Source organism: Alexandromys fortis, unplaced genomic scaffold (assembly GCF_014885135.2).
Source record: "Alexandromys fortis isolate MF-2015 unplaced genomic scaffold, M_Fortis_MF-2015_v1.1 scaffold_11, whole genome shotgun sequence".
NCBI classification, from domain to species: domain Eukaryota; kingdom Metazoa; phylum Chordata; class Mammalia; order Rodentia; family Cricetidae; genus Alexandromys; species Alexandromys fortis.
In genome coordinates, this window is record NW_026067912.1 from 2,891,345 (window position 1) to 2,912,162 (window position 20,818).

Genomic DNA, 20,818 nt, shown 5'->3' on the forward strand with positions numbered 1-20,818 from the left:
CTTTACTGGTCACAAATACGTAACATTGCTTGTGTCAGAATATTATGCTCTTATTGGTTGTCTCAAAAGCTAGGGTACCTGTGCACTGGTTGAAAAGGTGTTGAACAAAATAATAAATTCACACTTTGCATAATTTTTAGGGCCTGGTCCCTGTGGATCAGGCAATGAGAACATGAAATATTCAATACATCTTGGTATACAAATGTTAAATACAGAAATAAATTAATAAATACATAAATTACTTAAATATTTAAATAACATAAGGCTCGTTATGTTAATAAATTAGCTCGTTGTCTCAGTGGGCATTTGACATTTAAATGTAGAAATACAGCAAAGGTGTCATTATGAAGCTAAAACACTGGAAAAAGCCAACTAAGAAGAAAATAGCTTTTGGTGGGGTCTCTTCCATCATAAGTTTAAACTTTTTTCCTAACATCTTGCGCTTTTCTTCTTCCAAAGTTGCATCCTGGGATTAGACCCTGTAAGGAAATGTGGGTAAGTCTGTGTTAGTCAGAAGCGTACCCTCCCATTGCTCAGCACACCTTCTCCCTAGCCATTGGGTTTGGGGATTCCCATGCGAGAAGGACCAGCCCTTCCTTACAAGCTCAGAATTCAGTTAATCTCATGCTTGCCAAGGGCTCTCGAGATATTTTCCTTAAAAGGGCATCGCATCAGGCTATTAAAAGCTCGTCAGTGGTCGTCAGAGCCCCTAGGACGATGATCCAACTTTATCTATTTCTGGGTCCTCCTGACTCTAATTCCTGCCTCCTCCCCCCCCCCCCCCCCCACAAAGATAGGACCCTTGCCTGTTTTCTCGATTGTAATATCCCTGGGCCCAAGACAGTGCCTGAACTAACAAGCACATCAAATTAATATCTGGGAATGAACAAATGCTATCCTGATATCCCTGTGCCAGGAACTCTATCCCCCTCCTCTCTCACAAGCCAAGCCCCCACTGTTGTCCTCCACTGGGAGAGATGAATGTATAGGTGTGTCTGGGATTTTTGGAGCTGCTCACCTAACTGCAGCTCACAGATGTCCATTCGCTCCACGATGAATTATAGTAGCGATCCTGAGCTCGCACGAGGACCTCTATACCTTTGTGGCATGTGACTTTGGTAGAGGTCTCGTCTACAGTTATGGGGACATTTATCTACAAAGGAGAGGAAAGTGTGTAAGGGCTTTAGGCAATATAAGGCAGGCTGGCATGCTCCCGCAGAACATAACCTCCTTAAACAAACAGTGTCGTCTTAAGGACACTATCCTTGCACCACCTGCTGGCAGAAGCTGTAAATACATGTGTAAATGCGTATGTGCGCACGTGTGCACACTTGTGCCATGCCAGGGTTATAGGCATTCCATCCAGCTTTTACATAATTTCTGGGAGTTAGAATCCAGGTCTTCATGCTTCAGTAGGAAACACTTCACTGACTCGCCCATCTCCTGGGGCCTCACTTTTCTGTTTAGAAAGCTTCACCTTCTGTCTCTCTGTTCACAGGCAAAGACTCCAGTATGAGGCTCATGGGGGGGGGGGGACTGAGACGAGCCTTCCTTAGTTGTATTCTGGCTATCCAGAAATACGACATCCCCCATCCCTCACGTGCCTGTCGGCTTACATTGGTGACTTCAAATCCTGGCAGTGCTACTAAACAGCTTTGGGGCTTCAGGAACATGTCTTTGGCTCTCTGTACCTCTCCTTATTTATGAATTGGGCCCATGATAATGCCTGCCTCTAAGAATTGAAGCAGGTAAATATTTATGTAAAAGTGCTCAGAAAGCTTTTAACCAAGTAGAAAACACCCAACATTACCTATTTAAGATATGAGCGTTAAATACATATACACAGGGCTGAAACTTAGCAAAATTTAGCTAACAGCGTAGGGATAGCCCAGCCCCCTTAGGGGGCGTGTTCGCTTCAGGCTAGTGTTTACATATAAATCTGGCGAGCGTGAGCCCGTTTGCTCTCTTTTTTTGTGTCTCCTGCTCACCGCTGGATCCCTGGTGTTGTAAGCTATCCCCTCATTAAAATTTGCTGTTTCGTATTAAGCTAGCCTGGTTATTAAGCCACCTACATAACAGTTACAATCTATCTGTTTCAAGATAGCCTCATTTTCTGCTCCCACTTTGAGAGAGTGATTGAATCTCTGAGCTGAATTGTCACCACACTCTAAATGCTATGTAGGAAAAAGCCTTTGGTTTGTGACTTTAAAGGCTCTATAAAACTGTCTCCAAAAACTTACGAGAGATCACTGTGTTAAGGGCCAGAGGACTGGAAAGTGACCATGCTAGTCTGTATAAGTGCGGGCACCTTGCTAGGTGAAACGATTGCTCCATATATTACACAAGTAGGGATTATCCATATTGTGTGAAGCACAGCACCAATGTTCTAGCATTTATTACATTCACTTGGTTGAAACAATCATTTTAGGCTCCTGGAATCCAGCTCTCTTTATTTATTTATTTATTTATTTATTTATTTATTTATTTATTTTGGTTTTTCAAGACAGGGTTTCTTTGTAGCTTTGGAGCCTGTCCTGGAACTAGCTCTTGTAGACCAGGCTGGCCTCGAACTCACAAAGATCCGCCTGCCTCTGCCTCTCGAGTGCTGAGATTAAAGGTGTGCGCCACCACTGCCAGGCCTTCTCTTTATCATTGACAATTCTAATTAAGGATTGGCAGTTGACTGTCCTGGAGGAAGTAGGGTGGTTTGGGTCACAACCTTTGCCTCCAGCAGAGTGACGCTGGGTCCTGGTTCTATCACTACTCTAGCTGGGTGAACTTGGAAAAGTCATAGCCTCTCTGAACTTCACTGTCCTCAGTGAAGAGGCGCCTCTGGGCCTTTGTGTGGGTTGTGTGTGATACACAGAGAAATAGATTCCTCAGCACTGGTCTAGCCCTGCAGCAAGTGCCTGCCTGGTTGTTAGGATCTTCACATTGTCCCCACATGGGCTGCATAAATCTGACCTGGATACACCCACCATGCCTGTGTCCCTGCCCCCACCTTACCCTTTCTCCCCTGTGATAGCGCTGGACTTGGAACTTGAGGGAGAAATAGGAGTGGGGAGTGCTCCAGGAGTCAGGATACTCCCAGGACACCTCCACCTCAGAGTTGCTCAGCGGCTTCAACTGCAGGTTCTTGGGCGGGTCCGGTTTGACTGCAGAAAAGGACAAACCTCCTTTATTATCTTGCCAGACTTTGGAGCCTGGGTTTAGGCTTCTGATTTTGGATGGCTGATCCTTCCACCTTAGAGTCCCTATAGCTCATTCTCTTCTCTGAGCACCCGGGCAGCACCTGTGAGGTACGGCGGTGGAGGATGCTTCTTCCACGTGAGGAAGTCACTGTTATGGACAGCATTCCTATGTTTTTGAGCCTTTTCTTCACTGCACAGACTGGCAGGCCCTGATGTCATTCCGCTTAATAAAGACTAGTATCTGAGCTCTGCAGTCAGGGACACCCTCTCTGGGCTTGATCCCCCACTTTGCACTAAGCATGTAGCTGACCCAAGACTTATAATCTACTAGGTGCCACCCCTGGATTCTGTCTGACAATACAGTGAGTATCATGATCTTCAGGTGGCACTTTCTTCTTGATGGAGAGACATTTCTGAAGTATGCTCCCGTTTAGGAAGCCTCGCTCTATTCCACACAATGACTATACTGTTCCTGGTAGGTACTTCACAAATGCCCTTCGTAGTATTGTTATTATAATTAATAATAATAATAATACTGTAATAATAATGCAATGAACAGAGGCTTTAGGCCTCTGCCAAAGTCATCTTCTCAGAGGGTACCTCCCTGACCATCCCTGTGTCAACACCCAACCCCACCAACTATAGACTTTCTGAAAATTCTGCATCAAGGTCTCTGATTCCATCACATTTTATCCAGATGACCATTCCATGAATATGTGGTAAAGGAAATGAGAAAAGACAAACTCTCTGACTGTCAGTTTAGATGTAGATGTCCGAAGGATTTTATAACTTCACACATATATGTGATTGCTAGAGAAAAATGAACTGTGCAAACTGCAGAAGGTAGGGAAGTTCCGGCTTCAGGGTGGATGACCCAGTGACTCTCAGATCCATCACTCATCTACCTGGGGGAGCAGACTAGACAAGTCCCCAAATGCCTGCTGCATGAGGGAAATCAGGGTCTGAGCTGTGAGACTAGAGATCTGGAGAAAGGCAGCTTAATCTTTCAGTCTCCTCCTCTGCAAAATGCAGACAAGAGTTTCTATGTCATGCTTTTCAGGAGGTGTAGAATAAAAAAGGCTGCAGGTAAATCTTCTGCCCCAGGGGATCATGACCATATGGCACACGGCATCTTTGCTTCCCAGGTACATGCTCCCATGCAAAACTCACTGATGTCCCTGATGAAGAAGCTGGTGCTGTAGTTTTCATATTTATCCTTGTGCTGCGCCTCCATCACCAGCTCAATGGGCAAGGTCTCCTCGGCAGTCGGGCAGGTGACATCCTCCTGGCATGCAACCGTGTACTTCTTATCCCTTTGGTTCCCTGTGACCCTCTCTGAAGACAGAGATGCTGCTCCACATGTTACTGCTCGGGAATCAGAGGAGCTGAAGGGCAAGACAGAAACCGTTCTGTGTTATAGATCAGAGAGCAAGTACCTGGTGACTATCGTCTCTGAGAACTGGTTAGATTTATCCTCTGGGGTTCAAAAGCCAACCCAGCCTTTTCTAGCAGAGGAAGCTGTAAGAGTCTAAAACATACATCTCTTGCCTAAATGAACCTGGAGATGTTTTAATGCCAGAGAACCTGTTTAAACCCCGTCATTGAAAATTTAAATTTTCTCTCTATCATTCATAAGATCAGTAAACACTAATTATAAAGAATTAAAATGACAAGGATGGGCCGGGTGGTAGTGGCACACGCCTTTAATCCCAGCACTTGGGAAGCAGAGGCAGGCAGATCTCTGTGAGTTTGAGTCCAGCCTGGTCTGCAGAGAAAGTTCCAGGGCACACTCCAAAGCTACACAGAGAAACCCTGTCTCAAAAATAAAACAAAGCAAGAACAAAAACAAAACAAAACAAAATGACAAAGATGTTTATAAAGAAAATATTCGTGTCTCTGCTATCCCCATTTTAACTCAAATCTGAGTCCCAGATATAGATATTATTTACAATTTTCTGGAACTTTTAAATGACTATTCAAGATAATCATATACATACATACATGTACATATGTGTTTTTATTTCTATTTTAGCTTGACTTTAAATATGATTTTGTAACCATCTTTTTCCTTTCTGAAAGTATTGTGGGGAGTTCTCTATGAAGAACATATAAGTTGGGTTATTCTTTTGAATAAATGCACATAACTGCTGTATTTGAGTATTCCTTTGCCGATTATGCAAAGTATCACAGTGTCTCTTATCCATGCCCCAGTGTCTTCATGAACATGTACAAGGATTTCTCTAGCCAGAAAATAATTTTTCTATTAAGCACATAGAGGTCTGGCATGCTACCACAGGTATGCATCTTACAATGTATGGGAGTCTACCCAGGGGCCCCAGCTCAGAAAATTTTCCTATGAGCAGCAAGGACTCTGATGCCACCCTGAACCATTATTTTTCCTAGTTATGTTTAAGTCATAGTAAATTCATGCTGAAGACGGGGAACTGAGTCCCTAATTTACTTATTTAAGCAGTAGTGGAGCCCCGGTGTTTGTTCCACTGCCCTCCACGTGGCTCAGGGAGTCAGCTAATAAATGACGTTAGCGGCAGTGCCGTCTGACACACCAGCTCAAGAGCTCTGGGAAAAGGTTTCTTAGGGAAAGCCCAAGCGTGCTGGACAAACTGGACTTCAGAATAGTGGAGCAGGGAGGGAGGCAGGGAGAAGTTGAAAAGGCTCTAGGAAAGTTTCAGATGGTCTCAGAGGTTTCTAGAATCTGCTTCAGCGTTTCCGTGAGTGAGGCCCCAGAGCACTTGTTTCTGTTTTTGGCACACGGTAGAGTTTTGGCAAGTTATTTGTGGCTAAGAGTTCTCTTTAATTTCTCCCCATGCTGCTGTAAGCCTTAATGAAGGGCTGCCAGGCCATTTGCATGAGTGAATTCAAACTCACCTAACAACTGTCCTCAGAGGGCCGGCTTACAGCTTAAAGCTGAGGGAAAGTGGGGGAAAAAAAATACAGAATCGACTTTGCTGTCCCCGTATCCTTCACTGATAATCCATGGACAGTTTGTACTTAGATTCTGTGTGATCTAGGTCTAGCAAAATGTTGAGAAACCAGAGGGACTCCATTCCTTACCTACTACTGCTCTTGACGTTGAACTTCAGGTTAGAGCTGATCGGTGTCAGCCACCAGCACGTGAACCGTCCGGAGTAATTTGGTGCCTCGCATTTCAGGAAGGTCTTATTTTTGGGATCTGTGTCAGAAAAGAAAAAAAAATCAATATTGAGCCGCCCAGCCCTTCTCTCTCTCTCTCTCTCTCTCTCTCTCTCTCTCTCTCTCTCTCTCTCTCTCTCTCTCTCGGAAGAGATGTATTAGAAAAAGTACTATCCCAGGGAATGGAATTACCTTTCTGGTCCTTTAAGATATCAGTGGACCAGATTCCATTTTCCTTCTTGTGAAGCAGCAGGTGTGAGTGGCTCAGAGTCTTGCCTCCTTTGTGGCAGGTGTACTGGCCAGCTTCTAAAAACTCTTTGACTAGGATGGTCAGGGTTTTCCCAGAGCCCATGATTTTGCCGCTCTTTTCGAAGGTCCAGATGATGTCTTCTTCTTCAGGAGTGTCACAGGTGAGGACCACCCTCTCTCCAGGGGCACCAGGGGACCAGTCCACCTCTACAACATAAACTGGAGAGGACCAGCAGTGAAGACCTGGAGGGTGAACTGCATGAACCCTGGGACTAGGTTTCATCCACAATGTCAGCATCCCCACTGCCTGGACACATCACTGCTCACAAGAGTTTTGAAGTGCTTGCTGAGATGGTCTTAGGGCATGGAGCCCTGTCTAGACTCAAGGTCACAGAACAGGGAAACAGTGCGATAACTGCCACCAAGTCATTATCTGGCAGGCGGCCTGTAATCATTAAACCCTGGTTAGTAGGCACACAGGGGAAACCTTGAAACAAGACAGATACAAACAACACAAGATTGGTTGTTAGCGGTCAGGGAGTGGAGATGGGGCGGGGTGGGGAATGAGCTGCCAGTTGCAGTTCACAGGGAATATGGCTGGGTGTGTGCTGAGCAGAGTAACACAGTGGCTTAAAGCATAGGTATGGAGGAAGATAGACTGGGAAATCCCAAGGCCTCTACTTGGATTTTGAGTAAGGTGCTGAACTACCAGGAGCCTCAGAGTCCTTGCAAGATGATAGAAACAATAGTGTCTATGCTTGTAGATTGGCTATGAGGATAGATGGATAAAAGCATAAGCCTCAGCACAGTAACTACAGCCTGACTCTGTGCTAGCTTCATCATCATCATCATCATCATCACCATCAGCATCACCATCAGCATCAGCATCATCACCACCCACAGACAGAAGTACCAGGCAAATGCACTGAAAAACTCTTAACAATTATCCAGGAAGACAAGGTTTTCGTCCCTTCTGCATGAACCTCATCAATGGAGACTGTCATTAGCAGCCTTTTTTTTTAAAGAGCTAATTTACACTAATATGGGTAAGTAGATGAAAGTTTCCTCATTTTTGAAGGAAGGCGTTGATGCCAAAAGGCTAAGCAAGGTCCCATCAAGTGGGAAGTGTTTGTCTCCTGTGCCATGCAATGGGTTTCTAATGCACTGAAATTTTCCAAATGAGCTCCAGGAAGAGCTCCATAAGGTATTCTGGAGAGTGTCACATCGAAGCTTCATTTATCAGGTTACCCTCTTATGAATTATTAATCAAAAGAATAACTTAGCCGGGTGGTGGTGGCGCACGCCTTTAATCCTAGCACTTGGGAGGCAGAGGCAGGCGGATCTCTGTGAGTTCGAGACCAGCCTGGTCTACAAGAGCTAGTTCCAGGACAGGCTCCAAAACCACAGAGAAACCCTGTCTCAAAAAACCAAAAAAAAAAAACAAACAAACAAAAAAAAAACTTAGTGTAGCAGTCCTCAAAGCCTGGTGGGGTTCCCGACTTCCATCATCAGCATCACCAGGAAACATCCGTGATGCGTGTTCTCGGTTTCTGAGTCAGAAATGTTGGGGTGGCCCCAGTGGCCCCTTTGGTAAGTCTTCTAGATGATCTTGATGCATGATTAGATATGGGAGCCATAGTGGCAAAGAGCTGGGGATTTGGAATGGAGCAGCTATGGACCAGAACGAGCCAAAGGACTTAAAAAAGCCTTGGGTGTAGAAAGGGACTCAAGCTACTTTAAACTTTGTGGCATCAGCTTACTTTAGAGAATATCACTTTGTAGCCCAGGCTGGCTTCAAACTCAGGGCAGTCTTCTTGCCTTGACAAGTTCAGGGATTACAGGCATGTAACCCTTGCCTGGCTCTCATGCCATCATTTTAAAAATGAAAGTGAGATGTTAGTGCTCTCTGTAGAACTGGCGAATAAACTCATTGGTATGCAAGCTTAAGACAATTCCCTTAAGTGCCCCATGCATGGTGGCTTTGTGATTGGCATTCAAGCATAAAGCATTGTGAAATGCGCAGCTCTCACTTCCCATCAGTGGGGTTTGTAACTGCTGAACGGCAGGCAAAGATAAGAGGTAAAAAAAAAAAAAATCACTCGAGGCCAAACTCTTTGGAAATCATTAGCTTGAGTTGACACCAGACCTCAGGAACCCTTGGCTTCCTCCAGTTTCTCTTTGTCCCCCAGGCAACTGAACAGCACTGCAGGTTGTTTTCCTGTTGGAACCTGGACTCAGAAACCTCAGAAGACCTTGGCCCAAGGGCAGGGAAAGAACTTCCCAGGGATGTTGGAAGCAGAGCTTAGGTGTCCCCCTGGGCTGCAGGCTGTCACTGTGACTTCATCACAAGCCTTCTCTGTTTCTCATATTGGTTTTCGAAAACTTCTGTGGTTTGCCAGGTGTGAAGTGATGAAAGAGTTAACTCAGCCAGGGCCTCAGTGCCTTCCTAAGCTCTCCAAAATCTCCAGGCCTTAGATCTGACGGTGGCAGAAGCTTTACTTAGGAAAGGGTCCAACATTCTATTGGGGAGGGAGGCCAGACTTCTTGATATTATTATTTTTAAAATAGCATTTAATTTTTCCTTGCGTGTATGTGTGTGTACACGTGCGTGTGTGTTTGTAAATGTGCTATAGCTCGTGTCTGCAGATCAGGGGGCAGTTTGGAGAGATTGGTCCTCTCCTATCATGTAGATCTCAGTGATCAGTGGTAAAGTCCAGGCCATCAGAATTAACAGCAGATACCCTTACCTGCTCTGTTATTTTCTAGTTCCTGCGAACCTTTGGATTGAAAATACTGACCAAAGGGTCCAAGAATAAGATTCCAGAAATAAGAATGTAGAAATAAAGAAATATAAAGTTATAAGCCTAGAAGAATGAGAGCAGGCAGTCAAAGGATTAACTATTAACAGTGGGTTACTCCGCTTTACAAACAAGGTATTTACAAGGCCAAAGCATCTCTCTGCAAACTGAAAGTTAGCTTAAGATAACACCCTCGCCATCTGTGATTAACGACAGATACAAGCTGAATTAACCTTTAGGAGGTGGATATACATGACCTCTGGGTTATGCCTTATCCCTGCTATGTGAAACTAGCAGCATTAAAGGGGAGAATGCAGAGCTTCAGTGAACACCACCTGAAGATACCAGGCAAGACAATAGATTAACTACAAACACTAGTTTAACTGAAAACCTAGGTCAATGAAGATTGTAAAGTAAGGCAATCTGTATTTGAGTTTTACCTTGAGATCGTAAAAATTCCTTTGTTCAGACCTAATATAAGAAGGTGGGTCCAGAAACCAGCCTTTGCCACAGCCTTATATGCCCACCTCGGACTGTGGTCTCAGCTAGCTGATAAGCTTTTTATGCCCTGTGATTTTTTATTTTTTATTTTTGTCCTAGAATAAAGTTTGCTTCTGGTTTATTAGACTTAATGGTATGTCCCCATCTTTGAACTATTCCCCTGGGGACCCAACACTGACCTCATTTTCTTTAGGTGCCAATTTTGGTATTGTACTGTCTGGGTTCTCAAAATATTGTTTATAATCATCAGGAAAGAAATTTTTCATTTTTAATGTATGTCCATTTCTTCCTGATGGGCACAGGAAACAGTTGCTTTCTGCCCTCCCTGTAAAATCGTCTAACGCTTAAACACACAGACTCTGAAGTGAGACTAACTGGGATCAAGTCCTGTTCTAATCTCTTGAGCCTCGGTTTTCAAAATCTGTAAAATGGGATACTGATAGCTCCTACTTTATATGGCTGTTGTAAAATTAAATGAGGTTCTATGTTCAATAAATATTAGACATTGCAATAATATATGTGGTGGTTTGAAAGAAAATAGCCCCCAAAGGGAGTGGCACTATTAGGAGGTGTGACTTTGTTGGAGTAGGCGTGGCCCTGTTGAAGGAAGCATATCACTATGGGAATGGACTTTGAGATCTCCTTTGCTTAAGCTACACTCACTGTGGCAGACAGTTCACTTCCTGTTGTATGTGGATCAAGATTTAGAACTCTCAGCTACTTCTCCAGCACCATTTCTAGCTACACACTGCCATGTCCCACCATGGTGATAATGACTGAACCTCTGAACTGGAGGTGAACCACCACAACTAAATGTTTTCCTTTGTAAGAGTTGCCCTGGTTATGGTGTCTCTTCATAGCAACAGAAACCCTAACTAAGACAGTGTAGCTATGAAAGCATAAATTCCAGATATTATTACCTTGGATTTCAGGAAGCATTTGAGGTTCTTTTAGGTCCATATGAAGACTGAGTGGATGGACATTTGCTAAGTGTGAGGTAGTACAAAGACAGAGAGAACTCCTTGCTGTGCCAACACTATTAGTCTGCAAATAATCTTATTGCCCTTGGGATAATGACAAGTTTGGAGACTTTGTTTTAAACAATAGGGCTTGCTAATATTTATGTTCTTTTTTTATCATATGTTGTCTTCTGTATTCATTAACATAGTCAATAGTCCATGTGGTCAGTGCCCTTATTGACAACCTAGCTAAGAAAACGGAGGCCACGAGGCTAACCAGCTCAAGGTTTCAGAATCAATACCTGGCAGAATCATGATTTGAACCCAAGTCAATATGAATGCCAACCCTAAAGTGGCCAGAGGAAACCCATCACAGAGCCCACTCAGAGGACAACGCAGAGTGGAGGAGTAGTTGAAGGCAGAAGACCAATTTTGCTACTTTTGAAATTCTCTACCAGGGAATTTCAGTTGCTTGGAAGAGTTGTTTTCTAGTATTTCAGACAAAGGTCATGTCCCCATTGTCACCACAGTCCACGGAAACTCTTTTCATCCAACACGAAAACCAAACCAGGCAGAGACTGACCCCAGAGATGGAAGAAGTGGGGCGGGGGTAGCCCTGCATCTTTCCCAAAGCAAGGCTTTCCTGAGGAGACCTCATGCGTGGGATCCATTTTGGTCTCCTTTCCCAGCGGCTGCCCTGGGCTCAGGCTTAGAAACTGGAGCCCCACAGGAAGCAAGGAAGGATTGCTTACCACCCTTCTCCAGCTCCCATATGGCCATGAGTGGAGATGCCAGCAGAACCACAGCGAACCAGGAGATGGTCAGCCTCTGATGACACATCTGTGTGGAGAAGCAGAAGGAAGAGGATGAGGAAAGGGGAAGAAAAGGCGGGAAAACAGGGCAGAGAATGTCAACTATAATCCAATTAGCCAAACCCACACATCCTCTGCCTTCTGATTATGGCCTTGCCCCTTCCTCTTCCTCACTGGCAGTTAGTAGGATTATAGGAAGTCTATCTTTGGGTAAAAACATCTCCGAATGAAAAACCATAGGCTACCTGGAACTGAGAGAATCCTAGGACCCAGACATCTGATGCTGTTTGGTTTTTTAAATATGTATTTATTTCTATTGTATGTGTGCGTGTGTGTACTCGCATGTGTGGAGGTCAGAGGGCAACTTTTGGGAGTTGGTCCTTTCCTTCTTCTGTGGGTTCAGGGCTCAAACTCAGGACATCAGGCTTGTGCAGCTGACATTTGAGCTGCTGAACTCATCTTGCTGATACTGCTCTTCTCCTCTTTCTTCCTTTTAGAAATGTAGCCTCAGCCCTGGCTGACCTGAAACTCATGCCACAGACCAGGTAGGCCTCAAACCTGCAGAGATCCACCTGCCTCTGCCTCCTGAGAGCTGGGATTAAAGGTGTGCACCATCACATCTGGCTCATTATCTAATCAGTTTAAAGATCAGAAACACAAGCTTGGAGGTGGAACGCGGCTTCCTGAACCAACACGCAGCACTTACTTGGTTCTGATTGAAATGTTAATATAACATTTATGGAGCTTTGCACAGAGTGGGGAGGGGGGAAGACTTCACCTATACACTGCTTCCCGGGACCAATACTGCCGCGGTACGAATATTTACTCAGACAGTGTGAGCTCTGCCTCCCGTCTCATTGAGCTCTGTATCCCTGCCCATTGTGCAGAATGTACTGGGATGCCCTAGGCTAAAGGACCAGGTCAGGTATGGGAAAGGTAATGCAGGGGTAAACTTTCAAGTTCTACTACAGGCAAGAACCTGTAGTGGCTTAGATTTTCAAAACATTGTCAGAAAGTACCCCAAATTCCCACACAGCTCTCACCCTCAAAACAAAACTCAGCATTTCCTAAGCTTGAGTATAAGGTATAACCTGGGCTTACTTAAGACTGCTGAGTCTCAGCCCAGATTGTCTGATTTAACATGTCTTGAAGGTTCCCGAAGCTGGTGTTTTAGGTCCATGGAACACAAAAGGCAAATGTGTTAGCCAATGTAAGCATTGGTCCAGAAGGCCTACAAATCACGTGTACTTTGGCAGAAGACCCTAACATATTGATTGACCCGCCATGGAATTTTGAAGTACATAAGTCAGCCACCATCTTATATTGTAACCCAGTCTAGATTAACACCCAGAGTTAGCAGAAATCTTTCGACTGGAAAGTTTATGCCACACTCATGAATGTGTTTGAGATAATTAGTGTCTAATTAATTCCCTTCAGAATCAACTCCTTCTACCTTGGAGGATGCTACCATCTGGCAGGGATAAGATTTGAGAGACCACAGGTCTAATCCATATGAATTAAGGTTTAATTATTCTAGGCAAATGCCTTAAAAAATGAGCACACGTTGGTTCTAGATCTGACTTTGTCAGAAATATGGCTAACTTTTGCGGACCTTGCTGTGTTCTCTCTTTTCTTACAGATATCATCAGTGACAGAGACAGGACTAGAATCCAGGCCTTGTCCAGGTCCAAGTTATCATACAGCCAAGTACTAGCTGAAAAGGGCACTGGTTGGCACATTCACAGGCTTGGACTCTGGCCCTGCTACTCAGTAGCTGTGTGGTGCTGGTCTTGCTCCTCTGAGCCCTACTCTCATCACCTGTAAAAGGGCATAGTGAAGGCTTATGTGGTCTCAAAGGGCTGTGAGGTGTGCAGTGATAAATAAGATGGTGTGTTATCTCGCACTAGCCGAAGAACCAAAAACACATGCAAAATTCTTGCTGTTGTGTATACAGAGGGTTTAAAAATAAAAAAAAAAAATCTGCCAGGCTGTAGAGAGATGCCCAGGGAAAGCGATGCAATTATACCTGGCTGTAAAACCCAGATGGCAGCACTCTGGGAAGGGAAAAGGGCAGAGATTCCTGGCATCTCCTGGTGAACTCTTCATATGTTCACAACACAGGGGTTTTCCCCTTTGGCTACATGCCAGAAATTTCCTCTGTGGGGCTCGGATGCATCTGAACATCAAGCATGTACCGTGTTTCAGGTTGACGGGAGCCCTGGCAATGGTTCAAGGAACACGCTCAATCTCAGCATCACCTTGTGCATCTTAGAGCACAGAGTACCAGCAGAGGGTGAAGATGCTGCTGAGTCAACTCTTAACCAAACCCACACAAACAAAAAAGGGTGCAGGATGTGGACAAGCTTTGGCTTCCCAGTCGAGCAACAGACACCAGGCCACAATTCTTCAACACAATAAGTTTTGATGATTCATTTTTTTGGTTTTGTGGTTTTTTTTAAAAAATATTATTTTGTTAGTTTTCTAAACTTCTGAGATTCTTGCACAGACACAGGAACCCTGGCTCAGACAGTAAACGCTTCTAACATTGCTGCCAACCTGGGCACGGGGCACCTGAGTGGACATACCTTTTGCAAGTTTCATCCTGTTATTTTTTTAAATTCAAAAATGGAAATAGTATTTAAAAATAAAAATGCTCAGAAATAAGAATACATATTACAGATGGCCTGAGTGGCGTGGGCAAAGGGCCATGGTCCCAGAGCCAGGCAGACCTTGCTCTACCCCTTGTTAGTTATGTGACCCTGACAAGTTGAACTGACTTCTGTAAACCTTATACTCCCAGACTGTAAAATAGGAACCCATAAGGACAAGAGTTCATAAAACGATCCATAGAAAGTGCCTGCTTGATCTGCAAATGAAATCAGGACCCCCAAATCCCCACTCTTCTCCTCCCTCAGCACTTACTGGGAAGGCAATAATTTGGTTACATCTTTAATGTCTATGTCCTCCATACTGAGGCCTGAGGCAGAATTCATTTCTGTCTTGTCTTATACCTAGAGGGTGTAAGAGTCTAACCTAGAGGGAGTCCATGGATTATTGGTGTATTTCAGATCTCAGCAGAATGAACCTCGGAGACGACCTAACATCATCCTGAAACACAGCTTGAACGAATCGAGCAGCCAGCTGAGGCTTCGTGGTTGCTGTGTAAAAACGGGTGGTCACCCTGATCCCTCTGGTACCCCTGACTTGACCTGGGCAAGCAGAAGAAATGAGCCCATGAAGACGATCTTACACCCCCTTTCTCACAGATGTTAGACACTTTAGGAAGGAGTTTTGAACACGACCAAGGCTTTTCAGTTTTGATGAGGTGGTGAAATTAGTTAAAAAGCCACAGGGAACCACAGAACACAGCTATGCAGTGTGACCGTCACAGCTGACTCTATAGCCCACCATAGGGGAGGGAAGCAAGCATGATGTTCAGTTACGAGTTCAGTAACTGTAAGGGATGCACAAAAGCTTTTTAAAAAGTTTCACTAGTAAGGCAAGAGCTTAACTACACTCGTTAGGAGACAGCCATTAGTACCAACAAACATGTCCACATGTGTATGTTTCTATATAAAACAAAGCAAACCAGCTGGGAGGTGGTGGCACATGCATTTAATCCCAGCACTCGGGAGGCGTAGGCAGACGGATCCCTGTGAGTTCAAGGCCAGCCTGGTCTACAAAAACTAGTTCCAGGACAGACGTCAAAACTACAGAGAAACCTGGTCTCAAAAGATAAAATAATAATAATAATAATAAAGACAAAGCAAACCTATCTATCAGATACACATCTGTTAAAGGGTTCCACACGTTATTAGTAACTCATTCTTTTTTTTTTTTTGAGACAGATTTCAAACTCATTATGTAGCTGAAACTGGCCCTAAACCCCCAAATTTGTTCATTCTGCCCCCACCTCCAAAATTTGGAGATTACAGGTGTACAACATCACATCTGTCATTAGCTGACTTTCTAAACAAATGTTTGAGTCCCCAAGTGTCTAGTTTTCACCAGTAGATAAGCCATAAGGAACACTTCCAGACTTTCTACACCCCCGCTCCCATACTGCCTGGTTCAGGGGTAGCACAGCCCCTGGAGTCTGGACCTGAACAGCGTTTAGGCTCAGGGAATTAGTGGCGGGAAGCAGGAGAGTACTCACCTTGGTAGTTACAGGCTGCCTGGTCTGGTGTACCTCGACTGCTGCTCCTTCTGCTGTTGCAGTTGCTCCTAGAGCTTATATACTCTACTCCTACAGAACTTTCTGATGGAAACCCAAACTAGAAACTGACTAGTCCCAGTTGCAACATTGAAAACTAGTGTCAAAACATTTTGGGGAATTTTAGGAAGCTCCTCCCCCTCCCCCACCCTCCCTGTGTCTCGGTGTGCATCCATCACACGGAGGGAATACAGACATCAGAATCCCAGGTAAGAGGAAATGACTTCGGGGTGTGGAAAAAGGAAGAAGACAGATGCTGATTTCTGTTTACATCATGCCCAAGGTGAATAGAGGCAGCAATAGCCAACCTCCCCAGGATTCCACAGGCTGGGGAAAAAGGAAGGTCATGTCCCCAGCTGAGTTCATGGTTCATGCCACAATCTAACGAGGTGCTACGGGTCCTAAAGAATAATCTACAATTCTGGAGTCAAGGTAGATGAGATGACCAGCAAAGAGCATCGTGTATCTGGGCCAGCTTTCTTAGTTAACATCTGGGTTCAGAAGTTATTACCACCTGTTTGATTGCATGCATCACCCCACTCCTTCTGTATCTACAGGCAGCCCCAGGGAGATGGGCAACTAAGATTCATTGTGTTTTGAGGCATCTTCTCTGCTCATAGGACCTTACTCATGGAACAATGAGAACAGGAGCTGAACTAGCACAGGTAAGCTTACAGATGCCCCATGCCATACTCAAAAGTCACTTTTGCATACCCAGACTATACCGTTTCATCATGCACATATCTGTGGTCCTAGAAACCCTGAGTAATTTCTCCTCCTGGGGAATTTAAAATTGCAAAGAGGTGAGCAATGGTGTACACGGTGTTAACTCCCTTCCCCATCTGAACCCAGAAACACCAGTACGTGCACTTCAAGTTGGCTTACAGATGTGGGCCACTCTCAAAGCTGCCGATAGAGGGCGCTTCCGTGAACCTCCTCGCAGTTGGGATGCACCCGCCCGCTTCTCCATTCCTGCCCCAGGCCTGGGTCCCCGCCGCCTGGGAAGTTCCTAGGGCTGAGGCGGGACTCGGACAGGTTTCGGGTGGTGCAGATTTCCGGGCTAACTTTCTTCGAAGTGTCAGCCTGCATGGGGGGGAAAACGGGAAACTTGGGTGAGAACTGCGGAGCTTCCCAGCTGCAAACTTCCTCCCTTCTGCAGCCCAGCTGCAATCCCTCTGGTTCTAACCCGCTCTAGGCTGAGGGTGGAGACGTCAGTCATGGCAAGGTAGCAAGTGGCCTCCCTGAACTTCGATTCCTAAGCTTCAAGTGAAACTGATTTTGTATACAAGATGATTCTTAAGTGAACAAAGTAGGTTTCATTGCATATTTGTTGTGCTGTATAGTGTGTGTGTATATGCGTGTGGTGTGTGTGTGTGTGTTTCACAACTCACACCGAAGGGACTTTCTGCGGTTTCCTGAATTTGATTGTTACAATAAATATTTAAATATGTAAAAACTTGGGGCTGTGTGTGTGTGTGTGTATGTGTATCTGTCTGAAATAACGTTTGAAATACCCCCCAAGTACTAGAGGGTACTGAACAGCTAAGGTGATATAAAATTGACACGGGACTACAGTGATTGCATCGCAGTAGCTGAGCCCTCACACCCTCCCCATAAATATATACAAACAGGAGCTACGACAAGCCCCCCAAAGATGACGAATATTTTGTTCATGTGTTCATAAGAGCATCTACAAAATTTTGGATATGTATGATTAATGACATAAAGTCTCAGTTAAAAAAAAATAACGCACTGGTTATGGCAAAGCTCTGAGAGCTGCCATAGTCTCTACGACTGAGATTGCTGGTCAGGCTGATTGGGGTTATCTCTGCCCATCTCCCCCAAGAAGAGATACATTAGATCATGGGATCTGGTCTTTCTTAGGACTGGATCCAGCACTATCTTGGCAGGCTACCTAACCTCTCTGAGCCTCGCAGCCAAGAGGCAGGGTTGGTAGGTGTCCTCTGAGTTTAGATTATCTGTGAAGACTAAAGGGATTTGTTTCATGGGTGCACCGAGCAAAGAAGGCTGGGCTTGAAGAATCTCTCCTTAGGCTTATTTACTAGTTTATTCCACCCTGTCCCTGGAAGGCTTTAGGTGGCTCATGAGGCAAGGTCAAAGATGGCTAGAGGAACAGAAGATGCAAGGTCCTGATGGGAGGAGTAACAATGGGACTCCCAAGCAGGCTTCTTCATGAAGCTGCTTGGCTTGTGGTTGAACTCATTGGACTCAGAGCCTTCAGGCAGCCAAGACAAGTAAGATAAACTTAACCTCATCCTGTAAGTTATTTTGACTGGTTCAGCTCACCCACAGGATGTCTATCTGCATATGACCACAAAATTCAGCTTGCTAGACCTCATACTAGGAAACTCATTCAGTAGACCTGCGGTGCGGGATTCTCCCTTTGAACTAGGGCACTAATCTATCAGGTAGTTCTATGTGGGTACCACAACTGACATTTTGAGGCATTCTACACACCTGAGTCCCATTGAGCAACATGACATCTCTTGCCTCATTCATTTTTAGATATTCTACAAGGCCACAAGGTTCCAGGATGATGTCAACCAACATCCACCGACCTGCTTCCTCTGAAGAGATCTGGACCACATGCAGATCCAGACCCAATGGTACCCAGTGTTCTTCCTGTGGGAGAAGGAGGTCTGGCGACACAGAGCAAGCATGCCAAGCTGTTAGGCCAATAGCACAGAGGTTAAGCCGTGGCATGGAACCCCTCCCCCTGCCTTGCAGCTGAGAATCACTGGAAGAATATTTGGACCAAAAAAATCATCTTCCCTTACCAGAAGATGGCTATATGCTTCTAGTATGCATTTCAAATACAGTATAAGTCATGTATGCTGTAAAACATTAGCGTTTAGACAATGCAGAGCAAGACGTGCATCCACGCTGTTCTCAAAAATCCAAAACACACCTTGAATAAGAAGCTGAAACTTTTGATTTAGAGATTTCTAGCAGTAGACATTGTCAAGCTTTTGGTGTGTTCCTCTAGAGTCAGCCCAACCCCTTGTATATATTTATGTATTTGGCTGTCTAAGCCGGATCTTGTTACAGGCATGATCCTAAAAATTCCCTTCATGTATTGGGTGAGAGCTGGACAGGCTTGAGTTAGATCATGATCCAAGTTTCAAATGTAGTGCCAAGAGTTTTCTTGAATGCAGACCTTCCTCATGTTAGTCAAGAACTTTACTACAGTTATATCCACAGCCCTGCAGCAGTCTATAGTGAAGCCATGGCTAATAGTCTCTTAATAGTTGACTAGATAGATCCCACATCTGGATCAGCTAGAGACTTGGGCCTTAGTCTTTCAACTAGATTCCCTCTACACATAGCTTTGTGGTTCTAGGTAACAGGCTATCCAGGATGGAGTTCAGGGAGTGGTGTGTGTGTGTTATATATAATATATGTGTGTGTGTATATGTGTAATGTGTGTGTGTGTATAGATAGACAGATGACAGATAGAATATCAGAGACCTGTGCATCTCTCTTAAGAGCAAAGCTGTCTTAGAAGCCCCAATAACCTTTCTTCCAGTCCCCTGGCCAACTATAACCCAGGCTTATGAGGAGAATGTGTTTTTAGTGACTGAGAATTGGGTTCTCTCTTAAGCTGGCCATAGAGTCCTGATCCCAGAAGCATGGGTATGCCAACTAGGTGGCAATAGGTGAGCAATGGGGTGTTAGCTAGGTAAACCTGATGGTTGGTGCTGACATCAAATGAAGAAATAGGGTGACTGAACAGAGAGAAATGAGGCTTCCTCCTCAGTCCATTCACTTACAGGAGATGTGTCTGTCCTAAGGCTATGGTTACTCCCGCCTGCCTTCTTACAGATATAGATGCTCTCACAGGGAAAATATCAAGAGTATATGTGTTAACATGTGACTGGATGACTGAATGATTCTTGTGATTTTTTTTATGGCTTCCTATTCTCCCCCAAATGTCTATAATAAACTTATATCACTCTTTTAAAAATTATTTGTTTTTAATGTATGTGTGTATATGTTGTTTGTGTACATTCACGTGTGTTGACATGTATACAAATGCAGGCACATGTGGAGGCCAGAGTTGAAGTTGGATTGCTTTCTTAATTGTTCTTCATTTTAGTGATTTTTTTTTTTCGAGACAGAGTTTCTTTGTAGCTTTGGGGCCTGTCCTGGAACTAGCTCTTGTAGACCAGGCTGGTCTCAAACTCTTAGAGATCTGACTGCCTCTGCCTTTTAAGTGCTGTGATTAAAGGTGTGCGCCACCACTGCCTTAAATTGAATTTTAGTGTGTGTATGTGTGTATAATTGTGTGTGTGTGTATATATAGAGAGGCATGCACACATGTATAAACAACATATAGGAGTTGGTTATCTTTTACTGTGTGTTTCCCAGGGATTGAACTTAAATTGCTAATCTTAGAGGCAGGCACCCTTACCCACTGAGCCTTGTCCCTAGCCGACCATCTTATTCTTTGAACCCAGAGTTGACCAATTTGGCTAGACAGACTGGCCAGTGAGCCTCCGGATCCTCCTGTCTCCACCACCCCAGTACCGCGACTGCTGGCACATAGGATCTTGGGATCAAATCCAGTTCTTTCTGCTTGTGCGACAAGCGTGTGCACTTTATCCACAGAGGAATCTCCTCAGTCCCATATGTCCCTCTCCTTAATGAGCAAAGTATCTGAAAGAAGGGGTGAAAGAGGCATGTAGAAAAGGTAGCAATTAGGAATTTAGACTTTAGACACAGACCTTGGTCAGGTCATGATTCTGCTGCAAACGTAACAGAGTGCACTCCCGTATACAACATTTCCTGCCGGAAAAAGTCACCAGGTTGTTACTGAGGTGTAGCAGGCTGATGGAAAAGCATATGTTGCTCCGATGAGTTCACCCAGGCCTTCACATGTCCTTTGAACATATGTCTGCTCTTTTAATGCTTTGAGGATATGCAG

At 44.6% G+C, this 20,818-nt stretch overlaps 1 protein-coding gene and 1 long non-coding RNA gene across 2 annotated transcripts; one reads left to right on the forward strand and one right to left on the reverse strand.

Moving 5' to 3' along the window:
- Nucleotides 1-1,018: 1,018 nt before the first annotated feature.
- Nucleotides 1,019-15,847, reverse strand: Il12b (interleukin 12B). The gene is made up of 7 exons (XM_050138765.1): nucleotides 15,817-15,847; nucleotides 11,601-11,688; nucleotides 6,534-6,809; nucleotides 6,264-6,381; nucleotides 4,362-4,576; nucleotides 3,007-3,155; nucleotides 1,019-1,153 (listed from the first exon to the last, which is right to left on the reverse strand). Exons 2-7 carry the CDS (start codon nucleotides 11,686-11,688, stop codon nucleotides 1,019-1,021), a joined length of 981 nt encoding a protein of 326 aa, XP_049994722.1. The 5' UTR covers nucleotides 15,817-15,847.
- On the forward strand, nucleotides 7,190-19,815 carry LOC126499524 (uncharacterized). Its single transcript, XR_007591093.1, has 5 exons — nucleotides 7,190-7,636; nucleotides 12,158-12,205; nucleotides 14,729-16,305; nucleotides 16,431-16,538; nucleotides 18,400-19,815. It is a non-coding gene; the product is annotated as an uncharacterized lncRNA (long non-coding RNA).
- The last annotated feature ends 1,003 nt before the right edge of the window (nucleotides 19,816-20,818 follow it).